General features: G+C 37.4%; 1 protein-coding gene across 1 annotated transcript; it reads right to left on the reverse strand.

Annotated features, from left to right (window-relative positions):
• Window positions 1-448: 448 nt before the first annotated feature.
• EIF4E (eukaryotic translation initiation factor 4E) lies at window positions 449-21,956 on the reverse strand (the record flags this gene model as incomplete). The annotated part of the gene is made up of 7 exons (XM_009327072.1): window positions 449-1,499; window positions 3,566-3,705; window positions 6,291-6,404; window positions 8,341-8,404; window positions 10,504-10,599; window positions 12,852-12,958; window positions 21,870-21,956. Coding segments are annotated over 7 exons (723 nt in total), but the record flags the coding sequence as incomplete, so codon positions are not given.

Raw genomic sequence — 21,956 nt, forward strand, 5'->3', positions numbered from 1 at the left:
CATACATATAGCAGACTACCTAGATCCTTGGACACTTATTTTGTAGCCATGTCTCTAGTGCGCTTTACTTGTACTTCATATAGGAATTATACACTTAAAGTAGAATCACTCACTTCAGTGCTTTTAGTGTAGTTCCCACCTGAAACTAGACAGCTTTCTATGTACCCTCGAATTTCTTGGTTGGCATAAACCAAAGTCAAAAGAGAAACAATGCAAACCATGATCAATCAGTCCAACCACTAAGAAAAAACAGTAGCCACATCAATATAAGTTCACTTTGATTTAGGGTGCTATCTAATAGATTTATTAAAAGTTTCAATGGACTATAGCTCCAGACTATCTTTCTTGGAAGACACTACAATAGAAGCCACAGTAGAGACTGCCTTGTCACAAGAAGTACAAATACTTGCTGTATAGATGGAGAAATAAAAGGACAAATCTAGTTGTCTAAAAGACAATTCACTGTACACATTTTATTTACAGTTTTGTACACTGTCTTAATATGAATGGGACCGCTTGTCTACTTGAGCCATTTTAACCAAAGCAAAATAACCTAAGTAATACAAAGTGTTAAAATACAGCATAAGATACAAAACCAGACATACTATTTCTAGTAAGGAATGTAAATTATGGTGTTACATTAAAAAAATCCACAATTATGTTTAGGAAATCACACAAACAGATCACTGATTTGACTGAAATGCATAAATTCGTAGCAAAGCTTTGATGTTACAAAAAAACCAAAAAATTACCAAAGAATGCACAAAATTAATGTTTATTCCACCTTTGTCATATTCCCAGATTCTTCACCAAATGTTACATGACCAAAAACAACTGAAATCAAAATATCACTAATGTTATCAAATAGGGAAAACAAATAAATTAATCTAGCAGCCATCAGCGTAGGTTACAGCAAAGATGATGCTGTATAAAAAAATTGCTAGAAAACTGTATGCACCATACTCTTTTTCCAAACCAGCAAAATGTTACTGCATACAATGCAAATGTAGAACGGAGTAATTTCCTGCAGGTACAGAAATGCAACTTCTTTTCTGAATACTGTGGATAAACAAATGGGGTTTTTTCGTAATAGTAATGTTTCTACCAAGCTATTACAGAGTGGGCCAGGAAAACATTTATGGATTCAGGGGGTGAAGTGTACTAAAATTCTGATTGGTAATGGTTACTTCAGCCAAAATAGAAAAAATTGAACACAGAAGTACAAGACAAAGGCGAATGAGACTTCTCACAAATCTTAACAACACTTAGATGGAAATCAAATTTAAATGTAGTCCACTCTGCTTCTGAAGAGGCTTTGGTTCAGCTCCCAAATCTCGATTGCTTGACGCAGTCTCCTATGAAAGAATACTCAGAAGGTGTCTTCTTAAACAACAAACCTATTTTTAGTGGTGGAGCCGCTCTTAGTAGCTGTGTCTGCATGGGACTGATAACCAATCACTATCTTTGGAGGAAGTCCTAATCTTTCCTTGTATACTCTCCTGGAGAAAAGAAACAGAAGAACAGTTTAAACAAAGCCCTTAGGAAGGGATTAGTAACAGGACACCTGCTTTTAAGATCTGCTGACATCTTCATGAAAAATAGTTGCCTATTTAGAACCAATTTCTAAAGTATGAATAAAGAACTTGAAACAGGATTTTTCTAGCTTATTCCATCTAAAATCAGCTTATAGTTCTGTATGAACAATGACTTACCACATAAAATAGGACAAACTCCTGCCAAAAAATAATTAACAGGCCTACATAAATGTAGAACACAGGGATTCTACTGCATTCATGTGAATATCATTACTATCAGAAAGCTATATTCCCACATATAGAAACAGAACAGCTATGAAGAAGTCATGGTCCGCAATTCCAGAACTACTGAGATGATAAAGTCACCTGAACCAAATAAAACAGCAATTCCCTGGAACAGTCAGTTTTTATCACCACACACATCTCAGTTGCACAGACTTGCTGTCTTTTCTTTAACTACTGACAGAAAGTAGGCCCCCCATCCCCCAATTCACTATGGTACTGGTCATAGGCAGCTACCCAACAGGAGCCTCAGGAAAAATCAGCTTGGATTTTATGACTTAAGAGAAAGAAGCAGCAGTACCCCCCTGACACAGACACACACTGTGTTCCTTAGCATAGAGTATGAGTGAGATGCAAGCCACTAATGGCACTGGGCTGCAACCTCTGACTAATCCACAGAACAAGCCTGTTAAACTGCAGATTGTTAACAGAACTATATAAAGTTGTTTCTTTAACTTACCCTAATCATAATGGAGCAGTTTACAGGACCATAGCTTACCCCAACTTTAACTGTTAAATAAAAGCTTGATGTATTGCCTTTGGAGTTATGGCAACATGACAGCAGGTAGTCAACAGAACTTACCTTAGTCATTGTGTCAGCCAGTTTGCAAAATCTTAACTTTTTTTACAGTTAGTTAGTTCTCTAATGGAGTCATCTTAGCTCCTTAGTTAATGGTTAATACCATTCTAAAAACACACTCTGATGCCTACTAGGTTTGATGTAAGGTTATTCTCTACTAGCAGAAGATGCATACCACAGTTCTGTTTGTCTGTTGTTGAACACTTACCTTTCAAGTCTGAACGTGATTGTATAATGAAATTGTCAATATAAGGCAGACCCCACCAGATTCATAAAGGCCCAAATGAGGAATGTGTCAAGAGAGCCACCCAATAAGTGAAAAATGTTAGCAAGCTACTATGCCCAACAGTTAAAGTTTGGCTTAAGACAGATGTGCTAAGCTGGGAAGATAAATATTTTCATTGGTTTGCATGGGTTATGTGGCCTATAATGACTGAATTTACCAGCAGGTAATTCTGAAGCATCAATACTACAGCATAAGGAATCCACTAGTTTTAGCAACACGTGCTAAATAGCAAAGCACAACATGCATTTTCCACAGTAGAGACGCATGATAATCTGAGATGACTACTGTTGTTACTGGAATGAAGACTACAACATGCTATTACACATGTCAAATAAACCATGAAACTCAGCATTATTTTGTTTGATTTGCACTTAAACAGAGACAAAAATGTAGGAAAACATCTGTAGTTTCACAGCACATCACTGTCCAGCTTTTTTCAAGTATAAAGACATCCTTGTGAGCTTAAGATTTACAATGCCTTTCTTATTTGTAAGCATCACTTCCCTGAGAAAAATCTTACTGATACTCTGTTACTGGCTACCCACCTTTACAAACTGGCATGCTGCAACAGAATCTATACTATCTACAGGTATTAATTACAATGCCTCATTGTGAAATGAAAAACTTCTGCCAAGATTTGTGTTCAATTCTTCATTATTTCTAAACTACAGTGAAAGTAGTAACTTCTTTGCACTGCTGCACTAGGGTAAGCCCATACAAAAAACTACACAATAAGGCAAATAATTTGGCACTGAGTTACTTGAACTTGGGATACAGCTCTGCACAGGTTACATTTGCCTAAAGTGCATTTTCTATGAAGTTAGCTGGCTTTAAATGCATTGTTACACTTCATATATTCAAGACACCAATCACATTACTTACCCTATATGCGTAACAGCATCCCTGTTTTCACATTCAGTTGTCCATATTGCTATTTTATCACCCTTAGTTCTAACATTAACAACAGCACCACATACGTCATCACTGTAGTCATCAAATGACTCCCCAATAAGGCACAGCAGCTACAAAACAAAGGTTAACCATTAAAAGTGGCAGTTCAAAGTCAGAATCCTGCTCCATAGGCAAACACTCAGCGTACACAGAAGACTCTGAGGAATACTACATTTTACTGCTTATAGCCGCTTGCCATACAGCAATCATTTTTTGTTTATTGCAGTATCTTCTTGAAGTTCCAAATGTTACGAGTGAATGTAAACTCAGCTGCAGTAGGGTATCTTCCTCCTATTTTAAGTTTTCTGTCTCTTCTCCCCCTGTCCCAGCAGCTGCCAAGTTCTGACACAGTTGATTATTTACGTAGTGTTGTCTCCCACCCCATCCTCCCAATCCAAAACCAGGTAAGAATTAAAGGAATTTATTCTTCTTTCTAAAGTACATTTAACACAGGTAGACAAACATGAAATTTTAAGCGTTTACATTCATTATCTAGGAAGAACCTGTGAAGAACTATTTGGGCAATGTCAGCTATGTAAGGTCCATCTTCAATTCTGAAGTCTATCAATTCAGAGGCAAATCAGACTGCAACTTCGATGAAAAGTGCTATCTAATGAAGTGTTACTTCCTATCAGGAAGCTTCAGAGCTCCCACAGACTCTGAAGTGGGAATCAGTCATTCTCAACAGCATGTAATGCAAATGCAACAATACAAGTGTACAATACAAGATTTCCCCCCCCCCGATTTAAAATGGCGAAGCTTGGAATTCGCAAAGATGGTACACTTCAGGAACATCAGATTGAGTTAGGTCACACCCCTGTACAATATGCTAACTGTGAAAGTGATTTTTAAAATCTACAACTCGCAACTTGTAAAACAAGCAATTTTCAGAGATATAAAACTGAGAATTTCTTGTGGCTAAGACGGATTCATCTAAGTCCATGCTGAATTGAAAATCCTTCTGCACACTGAAGTATTAGTCTCCAAATGGGTGCTTGTTTACTTCACTTACACAGTGCATTAAATAAACTGCCATTATATTAATTTTCCAGAATCACTTGTAACATTTGGAAATTCAACATACTTGCAACTTTTTTTGAACAAAGCAGGTGTTTCAGTACCCATGAGAGCTGCAAGGGCTGACTTCATCAAGGAAATACAAAAAGGACAAAGTGTGCTACTGAATAAATCAGGTATAACTATGCATACTTTGTTACACCCTATTGCAGGATGCACACATTCACTCAGTAATGAAAGCCATAAATGTTTAAGTTTAAACCACACACAAACATTCAAAATATTGATCAACAGCTTTAGTACATACACATGCAAAGATGACTACCATGCTCAATAAACGCTACAGTCAAGTATATTCTTCACGAATGCTGCACAACAGGGAAAAAAAGTCTTCTCAAATGAAGTTTAGTTTACAATTAAGAATGGTAAAGATCATTAGATTATAATAAAAATTTGTTCCAAAGGGGAGTGATAAAGGAAGAGGTTTTGATTTTTATTGGAGAAAGTTGGTTACAAATGATTACTGGAATTAGAAGTGACAGGGTTGTTTTAGAGTACATATCCCAGTCACCTGGGTATTCGGGCTCTGTGCCATTGCTTGCTGCTGAACAAGAAGCACAGCCCTCTAGCCTTAAGTCTATGTACATGTTTCCAATCCATATGTAATGGTTACTAAGAGTAAGAAGGACTCATATAGGCATTTAGGGGGAGAGGCCAAATGCACACAGCAAGACGTTTATTTACTCATGTGCAGTCATAGTGCCTCATAGTATAATGCTCATCATCCTTTCTTCAAATCACTATTACAGTGACTAGAAAGATCATAATAGCTCTGGTATTTTGAACACCTCCGCTTTGATCCCGATGGGCATTTCTTCCTTTCAACGGAGTGCAATACTTCTTGCCTCACACACAAGCAGGGAAAAAAGATCAGAGATTTCATAAGATTGCTTTGCATTGTACTGCCTGCAGTCCATGCCCCTAAAACCCAGATCACACTAGACTCTTTTAGGCTATTCTGAGTCAGTTCCTAGACAGTACAGTTGTATCTTTTTCTACAACACATTTACTGCAACTCACATAATCTCCAAGAAGTATATTTACCATTCAAAAAAGTATATTTCAAAAAGATAACAGCAATGGAAACAAGTATTTTTATAGTGCACAGGAAGATTGTGCTATTACTTGCCTATCCTAGAGTTAAGATAAGTACAGAAAGAACAAAAATAAATCTGAAGCTCCCTTGCTTCAGGAAGACCAAAACCTGAAAACCATTCACTTGTAAGAGTATTTGTAAAACAAATAGTTACGTTTAAGCAGCTAAATTTGGGAGTCACATTCAACAGTATTACCTTCCAGTAGCTCGACAGCTATTCTGTAGATTCCACAGGAAAAGGTTAATCTGTCCTGTAGAATTCTCTCTACCGCTGCCCATAAGAAAATGTTCAACAGAATACAACTACATTGAGCATCACTATTGAAAAATCATATTTCAAATACAGCCTGTTAATAAAAACTTACAGGACACTGCGCTGCCAGGAAGTTAGAAGTCTAGTGCGGCACACAGAAAGAATACACCAGTTAAAATAATAAAAATGCAAGATTCTTCAGTTGCAACTTGTAAGGCCATAGTGCTTACTGTCTCTAGCCAGAAGCGATCAAGGTCACTTCGTCTCTGCTGTTTGTTTAGTGTAATTAGCCATCGTCCTCCTCGCTTGTTTTTTTCATCTTCCCACATGGGTTCAATCCCATCCTGCAAAGAATGGCCAGAAGTTAAATCAGGCTTGATCTGTATTTTTCCTAAAGAATAACCAAAAGGCCAGTGATAACTGAAATAGCAACTTAAGAAAAAAGTGTGTAGTTTAAGATACATACCTGTCCAGAAATACTGTCTCATACCAATACCAAAGTTCCAAAACAGCTTAAGAAGTGCACTTTCTCTAATGAATTTTTGTTTCTACAGAAGAATCACAGCCCTGGAAAAAGTCTTGGCTACACAACATTACATAAAGAACTGTGGGAACAGGCGAAGTCAAACATCCACTTTGCCCCGTATGAAACCAGATAAAATTAGCAGCTACATTCTGGCGCCCTTATTTTAAGTCTTGGACTCATTGCAGTGTTGGCCAAGTCCTTCGCTTATGCACATAGATTACTTCACTGAAAAAGACACCCTTGGCAGTCTATCTCAATGACTTCCTGCACGCACAAGGTGAGAATAAGAGGGTTTTAATTGCCAGGGCCACAAAAATCAACACACCATTTAGAAGCAAGTTGCATTCTGATTCATGCTTTACCAATGGCCCTGCACTGAACTGAATCACTCTGGATGCGCTGATACAGCAAAGCAGCCAGCTGCCACTCCCATAGCCACCAGCTGCATTGCACTTCAGGAAAGTCAGTCATTAAAAAAGCAGGTAACTATCTAGACAGAGAAATTTGGTTAAGAAATGTCTATTAAGAGAACTGCACTACAGAGCTTTGGCTGACAACTAATTAAGTGTTCAACATGCAGGAGGGAGTGGTGTCAGCTCACTTTAAATTTAACACCCTCACTGGCAGCTGCAGAGCTCAAACTACTTCATCACCTTTAACAGGCACTCTTATGAGGTCACGATTGAAGGACAACAGCAAGAGATTGCTCAGACACCTGCAACAGTTGCCAATTCTGTACCTGTTCCATGCATTTAAATAATTAAATTATTGCTGATTGATGATATGCAAACACAGAATAATTACACATACTTAAAACACAGATTCATGCAAAAAATACAAGCATGATCCATAGATATCCTAACCTCTGACGGGCCTACAGCTTCTTAAAATTTACTAGTAAGGTTTCTCAGTCACCTAAATACTGTTACCTTCCCAAACCCAAGCATCACCACCTCTTCACTACCTAAAGCTGCTGAGGTTCACGAACTATGTACACAGTCTACTGAGGAGTCCCAGCCAGTAGCTATGTTTTATAAGCAAAGGAGGAACCAGACACCTGTACTTGGGGGATTATTTAGGTATTTGAAACCAGAAAGCAAGCTATATGTTAGAAGCACTTTGGAGAGGTTAGGATTTAGTCTAGAGCTCCAGTTCAGATCTCCACTCCAGCCGAGGCAGGATTTCATGTACACTTTCTCATCAGTGTTTCCTATCCACTAGTCTGAACACTTCCTCAGCATGCTTTAAGTGTCAGTGTTGGGTACAATTTTCTATTTCATACACAAGTAATACGGCATGTAACTGGTGGTGTAAAAATTAATTATAGGAGCATTATGCATCTGGCTAGTAGTGCTCAAAGAATACTGGAGAACATTGCAGCCTCACACAACTCATACATTTTCACTCATTTCATGTCACACCAAATGACAGAGCTGGAAAATCTTTCCTATTATAAAAATGGAGACTTAATTATTTGCACAAGCATCTCAAACATAGAATGAAGACAAACATAGCAACAGATTAAAATGTACTGTCTGAAGTGTGTTAAAGTAAGTACTTGCATTTTCAGAACTAGTGACAGCCTGATTTTCAGAGGGCATGTGTTTGGGACTTCCTAAAAAAATTAACACCTTTAGGACATTCCCAACCATGTTCCTAAATATCTGAAGTGAAATATTTGGACAGTGTCTTGCTTAGTCAGGAAACCATCCATCAACATCCATAACTGAAGAAAAAAACATTAGCAAGCATACCTTAAAGAGCGAGTAGTCACAACCAGGCATTAAATTACTAGAGAGCTGGATATGGTTGTATAAACTATTGGAGGGAAAAAAGCAGGATTAAAAACTAAGCATTATTTTAAGGTACAAAATTCTTAAAGAATTTAAGACATATGACCGAATAAAATACAAAAATTAGAAAGCATTAAAGTTATTTCAGAAGCAACCCTATTTCCCAAGTATTTTTCAGCAGTAGAAGAGCATTAGCTTTAAGATGTTCTGGGCTTCAAGAAGCAGAATGGGAACTGGTTTATGAACACTTGCTGGATTCCTATACAACAGTATTTTCCAGAAATACCAATGCTTCTTTTAAACTTAGTTCTAACAAAGTTAGAGACATAACTCACTGAACTTTCATGGCAACAAGTTCTGTGTGCATGTGTATTCTGTACATATACATACATGGCATAAGGATAATTGTTTAAATTTCCAAGGCTTCTCTCTCTGCAGAGAGAGATTTTAGGAGAAATATTCAACTTTGTTATTTAATACTTGGTGGTTTAATACTCTAAGGATGAAGGCTGCAGGCCTGATAATTCAAATTGAAATAAGGACTCAAAAGGCAAGAACAGACGACTGAAACAACAAAATATAAAATATATACTCCAAATTAAATTTACAACTATGCAATTTAAAGCAAAAAAAATCAAAGGAGTATATACTGTCTCCTCCTCTAGCAAGATCGATAGCGGCTTTTTTTTTTTCCCCTGCACTGTTAAGGTCAGACTTCAGAAAAAGGCCTGCACATACCACAGTAACCTGTAGGCCAAGACTAACTAACATTAAGGCATGGTCCAGCACCAAAAAGGAAATGAATTACTGCGATGTTCGAACAATTAGAAATCAGGCATAGGAATTTACAAAGCCAGTTACAGATTTACCAGCTTCCCTCCTTGAAGTTTACCGTAACCTTAATATTTTCTCCCCAGAACAACACACTTATTTCCCTCTCCAAACACAATGGAGGCATAATTTCTCAATTGCTTGTGACTGATTTTATACTTCGACTGCAGACATCTAGATTAAGCACTTCTTTTAATTACCCAGACTATCTTGGTTATAGGAGCTCAAAAAAACTTACCCTTAACCAACTTTAATAATGAGCTTCAAACAATTTAGCCTCCCATCACATACCCTAAGACTGCAAACTACTGTCCACTCAACCATTAGTCACCCCCATAAGTAGGAATGGGAAAGCTGGTTACAAGCACAGACTCCTAGTCCCCTCCCTCTGATGACTACACTGATAAATACTTGTTCAACATTTTCAGTATCTTCATTTCTTTCCTGTCGGTGCTAATGGGTTACTGATGAGTCTCATTATTCCACTAGTAGACACCGTGTCTCCCTTACTGATCACATCCAAAAGAACAACCCTACCACTCAATGTAGCATGAAACACTAAGAAAGATCAAATATATAATGCATTTTTTCCACCCTCAATTTCATGATTTCATGAAAATGCCACTTGCACTTTCTCCATATTTCATCATTATGGCAGGCAAAATCTTCCAAATAAGCCACCTGAATTTAACTGAAGCAAGTGTTTGGAAAGCACACATCTACCTTCAAAGGCTTTGTTCTTGCTGTTTGAGCCTAACTGCTTTCGCAGACCTTCAATTTAGAAGGAAGGTAGTTTCTTCTGTAACCTCTAATGAACTTCTTTCAAGGATGCCATTAATCTGCATCAATCTCCCAAGTACTATGCTCCAGATTCAGGCACTCTTAAACATCTGAAGTGAGCCAGCTGTCTGAGAATTTAATCAACTAGCAGAATTTGGGGCCAAGGAAGCGACCATCAGTTGGCTACAAGGATTTACAAATCCATGTTACTATGAGATAGCTACTGCACAAATACAATTTTCTACATGTATGTCATATACATATGAATATAAGCAGTGCTAACAGCAAAACAATGTGCATTTAAAATATGAAAACCTTCTCCAATCACATTTTCTTCAAAGGTTACATTCTACCACATTGTGAAGAATGGGGTAGACCTCACCTTCAATTTTGCAAACATTTCTGATTACACCCCGAAAGTTGCAGTTAATGGAGTACTTTTGTTTTGACTCTGGCAAAAGCTTTGCCAACATATGCCAGGATTATTATGCAGAATGAAAAATCTTTACTTACGCCCAAAAATCTTCAACAGTATCAAACTTTGAGATAAGACGAAGATTTGCTTGCCAAGTTTTGCTCTTGTCATTTTTAAAAAACCAGAGTGCCCATCTAAAGGAAAACAAAATAAAATAGCATCTAGAAAGTATATTAAAATATAATTCATTATTTGTATTGTTATATCCAAACTAATTGCAAACCTTAAGATATTATCAGCATGGAAGTCAGTTTTCATCAATAAGCTACATGAGAAACTCAGTTCTCAAATCCAACTCATTGTAAATCAACAATATTTGCGTTCCCACTACAAGAATCATGGCAGACTTGATCAATCTGTTTAGGTAAATATTTTAAGTAGTTTTGGAATATTTCTAAGACTCTAAATCTCTAAGCCTCAGATGTTTCTCCTTGCTGCCACTGCTAAACTGCAATCCTGTACCACAAATAACTGATTATGGTCTAAAACAACACCACCTATTCAAACTAGGAGCACAGCTCCCTTTCCAGTAATTTCTTTGTAAAGGTTACAAAAGCTAATTATATCACTCCAAAGCTACACATGACATGAAAGTTTCCCAAGCACTCACATACTAGGAGAGCATAAATTCTAAAAGGGAAGCTGCATTAAGCTTACTAATGGCAACAATCTTAAAAAACCCCACCAACTTTAACTGTTTCAAGTTTTTAAATCTGCATATATAAAGACAAGACTACATGAAAAATTTTCCATCCAATTTTCTTCATTATCTCTGCTGAGTACAAATCTCAACTCATATTACAAAGTGAACCTTTCACACAAAGATGCTCTTTCTGGATCTAAAGAGCATTGTTTAAAATGCTGGAACAGGGTACCTGATGATGCATTTAAAAACAGGCTTATTTCTGATTCTGATAGTTTCAGTAGCATTGAAATCACTCAGGTTAGCACTGGAGCAGATTTATCTTCTCACAGCAGAGTACTTTAAGTCAACAGGTGTCAATCTATTGTTTTGAGACCTTTCCTGACATTTCAAACCTTGTTTTAAAAAGGTTTAGTATATTGCAATAATAGCCCCAGTACCACTTGTAAAGGAGTGTCAGCACCAATTTAACCAAAGTGTTTACAGGAAAAAGAGGAAGGATGGAAGTTGAGAGAAAGACAACAAGGGAAAATGGGATGCACACAGCATAGCACTACAGCGCAGAGTGGTTTTCCATGCTTGCTCAAAACTTAGAAAAAGAGTAAGGTGCCAGTTGGTAAAAGGTTCACTTTGGGGCAGCACCTACCTACCAGGTAAAAGGTTCACTTTGGGGCAGCACCTACCTACCAGCATTAAGTACTGAGCACTCCACATCAGCTCTTCAGCTTACTTGGAGAAAAATTACTTCCTAGCTGCTCTTTTTGAAGTATATGTTTGCTGCTGGAGTAACTTTTGTGCACATTTAAAGGAATTCAACCTGTAAGTTTAGAATATCTTTACTGCAAAAAGGCAGTTCAAGTCAAGGTTTTCAAGTACAAAGCTGCTTGGTAAAGTCCTCATTGTCTCTATAGCTCAGTAAAAAGCTGAGTCGTAGCTTTTAAAGCTTTTAAGACATACCTGTTTTTGCACACTGAACACAGAATTTAGTAAGAGGGCTTTGATTTTTTGATAACTTTTCCTAACTATACTTTTAACTACTGCTCCAAATTTTCTTGTTTAACAAGAAAAACGTAAGTGCCCTACAGTTTTTTTCTTAGTGACACATTAGTACAAATGTGTGCATTTGCACTTTACAGGGTTTCTTCTGTTGTGCTTCCTACAGATAATGAATGAAAACAGTATTACTGTAGACACCAACCACTCATATGATCAAGTCTAATAAGCTCTTTGGCTGATTAACACAGCTTCCACTACTTTCAGTTCCAAACAGGAGAAAAAAAAAATGGTAAGATATGAAGGAGCAAGACTCTGATAAGAAATAAGAATGAGAAGTCTTTACCACTGGCACCTTAACTGCCCAAAGTACAAGCCAGAATGGAAGGTTTTCTAATTCTGCTTGGCAGCAACTTCATCTCAGTGTCAGCCTCTTAAAACACACGAGGCAAAAGCAACAAGAGCTCTGCTTGCCTCAAACTAAAGGCAAAGCTGTGCTCTTTCCCATTACCTGGCTGCATGATGAAAATTTGCAAAGATTTTCAGCTTCTGTAACAACACTGCATGAGAAGGCTCTAAATTACAACAGGATCAGATTTTACTTCCTCTGCAACCTCACTGCAAAAATCTTCAAAAAACTGAGAACTCTCAAAACACTGCTAGAAAATGTAAGGTAAACAATAGAGCTGTAAAGCCACAGGCATTCTTCTATCTTTGGCAAAATTACAACCGTGCTTCTGTACTATTTACCTGTTTTGTAGTGGATGCTTAATATACTGTTCAGGGCTGGCAACCTCCTGACTAGGTGCTGGCTCGGTTTTCTCCTCTTCTGAAGGCTGAGGGTTGGGAGTGGTTTCCTGTTTGAAGAAAGGAGTTATTAATACATTGCCTCTCAATTTTTATTGAAGTAATTTAGTTCTTTGAAGTAACTTTAAGAAGGCTGAAGCTAAGAGTTCCTCTAATTCACCTTGGATTAGAGCCCAAATCACATAATGGAAACACAATCTGCATCCCTTTATGCTTCAACTTCTGAACAGGTCCTACAATAAATACTAACTACAGGAATTCACATTCTGCTGTTCAGTGATTTGCTTCCTGTGTCATTTGTTTCCAGAATGGTTCACTTAACATACTTGTCTTATTTTGAAACAGTTCTGAGTGTTATTTCAGAAATACACAGTATGCTATGCTGTCTAGAACATGCACATCTAAAAATTAATTTCCAGAATAATCATTTCAGAAGGAAAATTATTTTTATCAGTTTCTGACAAAGCATCATTGGAAACAGATGTAGAGGCCCTGTTTATTTAGAAAAATCTGCTATTACAAGTAGGAGACATGCCTACAATTCTCAGGTCTGAAATCAGCTACTACAAGCAGCTAGAAATCAAACTGGTAAGTAGTTATCTTTGTATTTGCAACATCACTACTAACAAAGCTTTAGGCACCAAACAGCAGAATTTAAACACATATCAGTTCTCAAATTTCAAACTGAAATAAATGTAGTTACACATTTACCACAGATTAGACTGATTCCAAGTATTATTTTTTTCAAATCTCTAGAGACAGTGCTAGAGATGTCAAATATACTTTAACACAAAGAAGTGAAATAATATATTCCCTCTGCATGCACCCCTCCTCAAGCTTGTCATTCAGTTCGAGAAGTCACTGTGTCAGGTTTGAAATTCTAATGCCATTCCTTCAAACCAGGGAACACAAAGCTTTATTGTGAGGCCAAGCGTCCCCGCCAGTTACCGCCATCTCTCCCTGATCTGCAATCCATGCTAGAATATTACAGAGACAAGGAATGAGGACTAGAGCTCATTCCCTACAGCTAACACCAAAATGCCTGTACAGCTGACCCTGTGAAAGAAAAAGCACTTCCGTAATATAAACAAATACTAACTACAGCAGACTCAGACTCTAGACATTCCTAAATGCGGCAATACAAAAGTAGTACTTAAAAGTTAATTTAAACTTTGTGGTCTTAAGAGAACAAAGCAATGTAGGGGTGGATTAAGTAATGTAAGTCATCTAATTAATGGAACAGTTTATGCCAGGCTTCCACGTTACTCAGTTTACCATCACCAAAGCTGCTGAAAAGTGGAATGGATTTGAAGTGATAACAAACAAACACTGTTTAACCTTCACAGTCCCAGCTGGCAAACTTCTGATAACACCTAAAGATCTGTCTTAATAGGGATTTTCTTTTCATTATCAATATATTTAGCATTATTAAGCATGATATTATGTTTTACTTCAGAGAAGTTACACCTTTATGCTTGAAAATAAGCATGCTTTAGTTTAACAGCTCACCTAGAGAAAAAATCTCAGTTCAAAAGCTAATTTATATCACATTTAAGAATGCTTTCACATGCTCCCGCGTTCACAGTGAAAAGACTGAAATGTGAAGGCCTAACAGGGGCAGTGACAACTAGGATAGTGCTTTGATTTACACAGTACAAGGGGCAGGTAGTACAATTTCCTGCCTCTTAATAAAACTAAATGCTTTCTCAAGATTCCCTAATGGGGAACATCACTGACAAACCCACAGAAGCAGTGTTGAACAATCTGTCAAATCACCTTCAGTGTAATACTATAAAAAGCTTAACAGATCTTCCAAAAGCTTACTAAGTGCTTCAAATTCTACCTAGAATAAAATTTCTAGTGGTAGCCCCATTTATTTTTAAGTTGATGGGATCAAATATACATCTTTCCCTTTAATCACATACAAGAACCCCACAGAAAAAGTTAAGATGGTCAATGCACAAAGGCTGTAAAATACACCAAAGAAGCATTTCAATATTTCCTCCTCAAAGTTATTGTTTGTATTATACTACAAAGCCAAATACAGACAACTACAATTTAAGTGTTGTCCCTTCAGGGGTTTCTAACTAGAGTTAGAAATATTACATGTACAAATACAATGAGGATACACGAAAAATCTTGTTGATATTTTGGAAGTAAACTAAGCACTAGATTTTGTGATAAAGCTTGCCTTCCTTCACAATACTCCACAGTTGTAACATCCAACGTTTACAATTGATTTACAAATACTATTACACTAAAGATTTTTCCATCAAACAGACTCACTCTTGACAAATGCAGAGTATCTTCCAAAAATAATTTCAGTTGAGATCTCATTCATGTTTGCTCAGCAAATAGCTTTCAATATACAAAGAGCTAATCTTAAAGTCTCCCTGGTCAGTTTTCCAGAAGTATTGTAACAATATAAACTGGAAGAATCAATACAAAACTACTAAGCACATGCAGAGCTATGCCATTTCATAACTTCTAATACAAGACAACATCAGAAAGGATTAAGGTAGGACCTCCAGACAATAAAAAAAAACTATGAGCCTCAATACTTGCCCAGTGTACCAACAGTCACCCTTCACATAACTACATGAAAATCCATTTCTGGACAAATGGAAGACATCTGACTCACCACAAACATTTTAGTTAAGTCACAACAAGAAGTCCCTTAAGATATTTTGAAAGCTACCTAGCATTAATGAAACTCAGACTAACCATTGTTTCAAACTCCTGTCCAAAACAGTACATGACAACTGACCTCCAAGGCCCAGCTAACTATGATCTTGACCCAGGACTATGCCACTCCCCTCAAAAACAAACCCAGCCAGAAGAGATTTCCTCCCCCCCCCCCCCCCCCCCAGGTACAGCTGTACACACCAGGATAAACCTGGAAAAAGGTGTAAAGTTGAAAGCAGAGCTTTCGAACACAAAACAGTTTTCTGGCTGGTCTGAGAGAGAAGCTTAAAGCAGCTTGTTTTCACTACCTTTTATTTCCCATTGCCATCAAGGAAAACAGAGAAAGAGCCATTTTCATTTTTGGCTGGTTAATCACATCAGCTCACATTTCCTTTCATCTTACTTTTATCTCGGTGTTCTGACCACCAAGCTGAAGTATTTCTATAGCAAAGCACTTTCCATTATTAGTCAAATACAAAGTACGTAAGTTCACTAATTGACAATCAAAGTCCATTTCTGGTATCTAACCTCTTTTCAGCTACTGAAATTCTACCCCAAACCACAAGCACGCAGGTTTTAAAAGATTCTATAAATACAGTATGAATTAAAGTGATATTGTACACTTTACCAATTCACACCTTGAAATCTTGCAATTGCTACATTATTAACTTAAAGTCAGACTGTCTCCACAAGCAGTTTCTGGACTACTAAATTTAAAATCCTTCATAACACTTTACTATTGCTCATAACTAATGCATTCTTTAGCCTAAAATTGATTTTTCATCTGCTATTTAAGTAAGCTACCACTGGGTTTGCTGCTTTTAAAATAGATTTAATAAAATAGGGTAGTATTACCAGATAAACTGGAAAGCCTCATATGGCCAATCCTACTCCTCATACACAAGACAGCACGTAATTAAAAGTGACATTTATTCACTACCCACATGTGTTTTTGATGTAGGAATCAGCTTGCAGAAGTCCATGAAACATTTGCCTACTCAGCATTTAATGACTGTGCATATCTGCACGTTACTTGGGTTCTGACACTTGCAGACTTAATTGGTGTTATTTATTCTTTCTCCACAGCACATAATGACCAACATATCAAAGGAAGGTGTGCATGTCACCGGGACAGGAAACAAATAGCACTTACAGTAAAAACTGCTTAATCAGGTTTGTCTATTGAAGAGAACAACTAGCTTGACTAGGTTTCACCAAGTGTTTTCAGGTGCTGCCCAGACCACATTCATGTCATCTAATTGCCTACAGAAGTTGTTTAGGAAGTCCAGTTGCGAGAACACAACATTTATGTCCCAAAAGGATGTAACCTAGCACTATTACGCATTCTTGGCAAAAGTTAAGAGAATCAATTAGCAGAAGAGGCTTCCAAAGTTTTCTTGCATTAAACCAAAATAAGTTACATTTGACAGTTTCTACCTTCTTGTTTAGGGTTTCCAACAGAATGAGAAAACAGCATGTCCCAGTCATCAGATGTCTAGGGAAAAAGCATGTCAACTATCTGCTGGTCCTTATGCTTCTTGCAGAAAACCACTACTACACTGCAGTTAGAATAATTCACAAGGCACAAAATCAAGAGCTATTTATTTCAAAGTATTCTGGACAAAAAAAGGATTTAAGCCCACCCACAAGCAAGTATTATGTGCTGTAAGAAAACAAACCAAATGATGGTCTGTTACACAATTCTGAGGAGTGAATATACAGAAGTAAAAATCATACGTAGTATGTGTAATACCAACTGGAAGAGAGGTACCGATAGCCACCTGTTACCAATTAAACAGCATTAAATAGCTTTCCAGACACCAGGACAGAGAAAAATTTTCTAGACATGACATAACAAGGCCTAATATGGAGCAACTATCCTAACTGCATACATTATTACTTAAACCACCACAGATTTTTAGAAATGCATTCACTGTTAGAACACAAACATGGGACATGATTTTAGCTGAGTGACATCCCACCAGGTTAGAACAAGTGCAACACATGTACAGGAGGACAGGAACAAAAGACTGAAGTAGAAGAGTCACACACTTCCTCCAGGGTCAGAGGGTCACACTGTTTTTTGTTGTTGGGTTTTTTTTGTGGTTTTTCTTAGGAAATATAGTCTCAGGTTTTCAAAGATGCAAAGAATATTTACAGCTCTTTTGACTTCTGAAAAGTGAGTTACATACACTTGAAAGCACCCATCAGATTTTCAACATTTAACTCAACCTTATGACTAGAATGAGCAAACATGTTACAAGGTATATCAAAATACTTCAGCATCTTTGTGTTTTTTCTGGCTGCCTAAGCAGGCTGCCCTTGTGCAACCTCTTCTCACCCCGGCTTGCAGTCTGCTGCTGCCTTTGCTACTGGAACATGAAATCTACCCATGGGATAAGATGACTTTCCACATCTAACACTCTGTTAGTTCTAAGGCACTCGACAAGAAAACAAAAGCTTCCCAAAACTGCTGAGGAGAACAGTTCAGATGACTCAAGGGACAAAACACCTCTAGTCTCCCTACACATCTACACAAGAGACACAAAAGCACTCCAAACTACTGTGAGTATATTGAGCCACTCATACAACCAAGCATAGAATTTTACATCAGCTGAAAAATTAAGACACATTCAACCTTCAGAAAAGAATTTAAGACAAAAATGTATAATGTATGGATGCTCAAGAGGCCAGTCTTCAACCAAAAAGATAAAGTACTGGACATACTACTGTTATGTCTGATTATTGTAAAGCATGTAATGTACACAAGCTACTTTGATAAACAGCACTGAACATGAGAAAAACTAACCACTATTTAAAAGATTATTCATTCAAACAACTGCTGTGCACATTTAGAAAGAAGACTTTTAAACAGTTAACTTTTTCTGCCTTACATCTACTATATAAGAATCAAGGACAACTGTCACTTTCAGGCAGCTAACACAACACTTGTATTACATAGCACACTTAAATCTGCAGGTCACACACTTAGTACCTTCATAACGTGAATGTTTTAACGAGGAATAGGTTTTAGGACTTTAAGAAATGAGTGACTGCTTTAAGTTTCTAGGTTAAAAATAGTCTCTAAACTTACGTTTAACTTTGACTTTAGAATATTTCAAAAATGAAAAACAAATTTGTTTGAGGAGAAAGTTACATTAACTCACTTAAAATCTGCATTTCTTTCACAATGCAGACTCTCTACCAACATCCCTCATTTGATTCTCCTCTCTATCCCCCCAAAATTCACACTGATTTTTACAAAGCTGCGAGAAGGGTCACATTTTCTCATCAAAATTTCCCATATACCTCCACATCTGCAGGCAGTATCAGTAAGTGAAACAACTCAGTCTCACATGCTATTTTTATGCATTACCTTGAAATAAGCTTGACAGTTTATACGCTGTAAGAAATGTAATTTAAAAAAAATTGCTTTCAGAAAAATGTTTATCTCAAAAAATTACAAGTTGTCCAACACCTTCCTCCTCTTAGAGGAAGCTTTGTGTTCAGTCAGAAATGTAATTTACAATTCAAAAGTTTATGATAGACATTCTCAATTATTAAACAGCATGCAAGATACATTTATTCTGCATCATTTCAGAAAAATGCAATGAGCAAGCAACTGTGTTCACAATACTACAGCTGAATACTATACTGATTTCAACCATAGCAGGTCACTGACTATGTGATAGCAGAAATACCTAGTAGTAAGAGTAAGTCTAAAGTTGAACATGGCCTGCACTTAATTTACATGCTGTCTGTCAATAATACAAAAGAAATACCTTTCAGCTTACATTGAATTTTAGGAGCTATTTTGAACTTTCCAGAATTTCAAGGCCCTACACCACTACGTTTGTAACCCCTTGAGACTGTTTCATTTAAATAAAGTTTTGAGTCCAATCATTATTGATGATTAGCTGTTTAAACAAGCATTTTTCAAGTTATATGTAACTGAAGTTTCACCCACATATCTTAAAATGCAGAGTTAAATTCCCAAGAATTGCATTTGCGCGAGTGTAATAACTGTCATGAAGCAAAAAAACCCCAACGACCATGACACCCATTTCCAGTTTGAATGATGAGGGGTCAGATGCTCACATGTAAGTTACTTCCACACTATTTATACTCACCTAGAAGTTACAGGCTTTGTGTGGCTACATTTTAAAGTCACCTTTGGTAAACTACTGTTTACTAAAGCATTACTATTGGTTTTGTTGTTGGCTTTGTGGACTTTTGCACAGTGTTATCTGATCACATTTACTCCTCAAAGGCTACAATATGAGCATGCTCTAATAGGACACACTTCTGCATATTCTTGCAAATTAATCTAGAATAGTCTTAAAAAGAAAAGCAATCTGGAATGCACAAGAAAAACTGAGAGTTTTAACCTGTCAATGTTGCAGAGGCTTAAGTTTTCCCTGCAGTGGAAAAGTAAATCACTGTGCAACAGGTCTATATTTACTTAGAACAAGCTTGCTTTTCTTAGCAATTTCCACAGGACTCTTTACAGTACTCTAAACTCAAGTTTCAATATTCTTAAAGAGCTTCAAACATTTTTTTCCAGCCTCTTAACAAGACTTAAAAAGTAGGTTACATTTGAGAGCATGGAAGTACTAGAAACATCACTGATTTTAGCAGGAGCCTACATTAAAAAAAAAAAGACAAATTCAGTAGTGTTTTGCATTTCCTGCAACACATTTTCACACTAGGGAAGCATCACAGATGACATCTCTACAAACCTAGGTCCAGATTTTGAAGGTCAGCAACAGAAAGGCTTCTCTATGATCAAGAGGTAATCCAATCCCTAACCACACATACAATTAAATTGTTCAATTGAAAAGCACGTAGTATTTCCGCAACGTTAAGCATCCATGACCTCAGTCACTATGCAAGTCTAACTTTAAGCTTAGGTAGGAGAAGTGTGAGCCACCTAAAAGGACAATAAACAAAAATGTTATTATTTAAATAAATTTTAAAATAAGCAGGCATAGCTGATATTTGTTTCCGGAAGTCAAACATACTTCAACTATGGCAGAACATTCAACAGCAGCATTACTTAAACTGTTGCGAGTGTTGCCCTATCTTCCACTTTTACCGGGTCAGCACAACTGTTTGTCACTGCATGGTGAACTGGATCTGGAAAACCAATCTTGCTGGTAAATGGCGTGGCAAAACCACTAGTTTATTTTTGGCTAAATTAGGCCTCAGATCTAGCTCAACATGCAACCTCACATTTATGCCAGCACAACGGAGAAAACGCTGCAAAGACAGGCTAACACCAGCACCATAGCCAAGAAAGCCACAAACCCATGCCTTCAGAGTAATTTCAATTTCCAATGGCCATCAGTATTACAAATTATTTATCACAACCCCTGCTAAGCTCCACAGTCATCACAAAACACTGAGCTGACAGGAAGCTCTCATCTTCAGATATGTGGGCTACACAGCTCAGAAAGATCAGCTTTTGGATGGGAAAACAAGTCTTTAACACTGTGGCTGGAGAACATGGGAAGGGTGCTGCTGGTGGTCCAGCTCACTGTCTTAAGAACTGACATTCTTCCTGTTCAGAACTGCTGGTCAAGCGCTTTATAAATGCTGACCAATTTCAATCTCTTCCTTGTAAGTAAAGGCGGTGGGGTTTTTTTTTTGTTCATGGAAGAAAATTATGAGATAAGGATCAATGTCCCTTACACAAAAGGGTAAAATTAATCTTTATTTGAAAACAGTGAAGTGATTTTCAAACTTAAAACACTTTTTGTCTAAATGTTACAAAGCCTCTCCAAAGTACACACTGGCTATTTATTCATAGTTGGTAAGCAGCAGCAAGAAACTAGCTTTCCTTAAGGTTCTCATTTTCCTGAAACCCTAATACACAGTCTTCTGCTGCCCACTCCTCGTGACACACAAGCATGTGGGATTAGAATAACAACTATACTTGGACCGCTTCCAGCTGCTTCAGTTCTTTACAGAAGTGCAGGCTGGGACAACGTTTATAAAATACAGCATCATCTCATAAACATAACCTAATACCTAGAAAAAGAAAAAAGTGCTTAATCATCATGAAAACTATAAAAAGGCTTGAAGAAAAGTATCATTTCGATCGAGCAAGATGACATAACCGGAAAAAGCCAATTTCGTTTGCAACATGCCTCGAGTCTTACCGCTCACGCTGTTTTCTTGTTTCAGCTGCCAAACTCCCGAGCAGCACATCTGCTAGCTTGCAGATCCTCACCCCAGGTTAGCGACCCCGCGCCTCCTAATCGCAAGGTCTCTCACCGCAAGCCCTGCGTCTGCCTTCAAACTAGACCTCCACCGCTCCCCGCCCGCCAGGAGGGCGCTCCGCCGGCCGGCGCGGAAGGCGCG

This window comes from Pygoscelis adeliae, unplaced genomic scaffold (assembly GCF_000699105.1).
Source record: "Pygoscelis adeliae isolate BGI_AS28 unplaced genomic scaffold, ASM69910v1 Scaffold87, whole genome shotgun sequence".
NCBI classification, from domain to species: Eukaryota; Metazoa; Chordata; class Aves; order Sphenisciformes; family Spheniscidae; genus Pygoscelis; species Pygoscelis adeliae.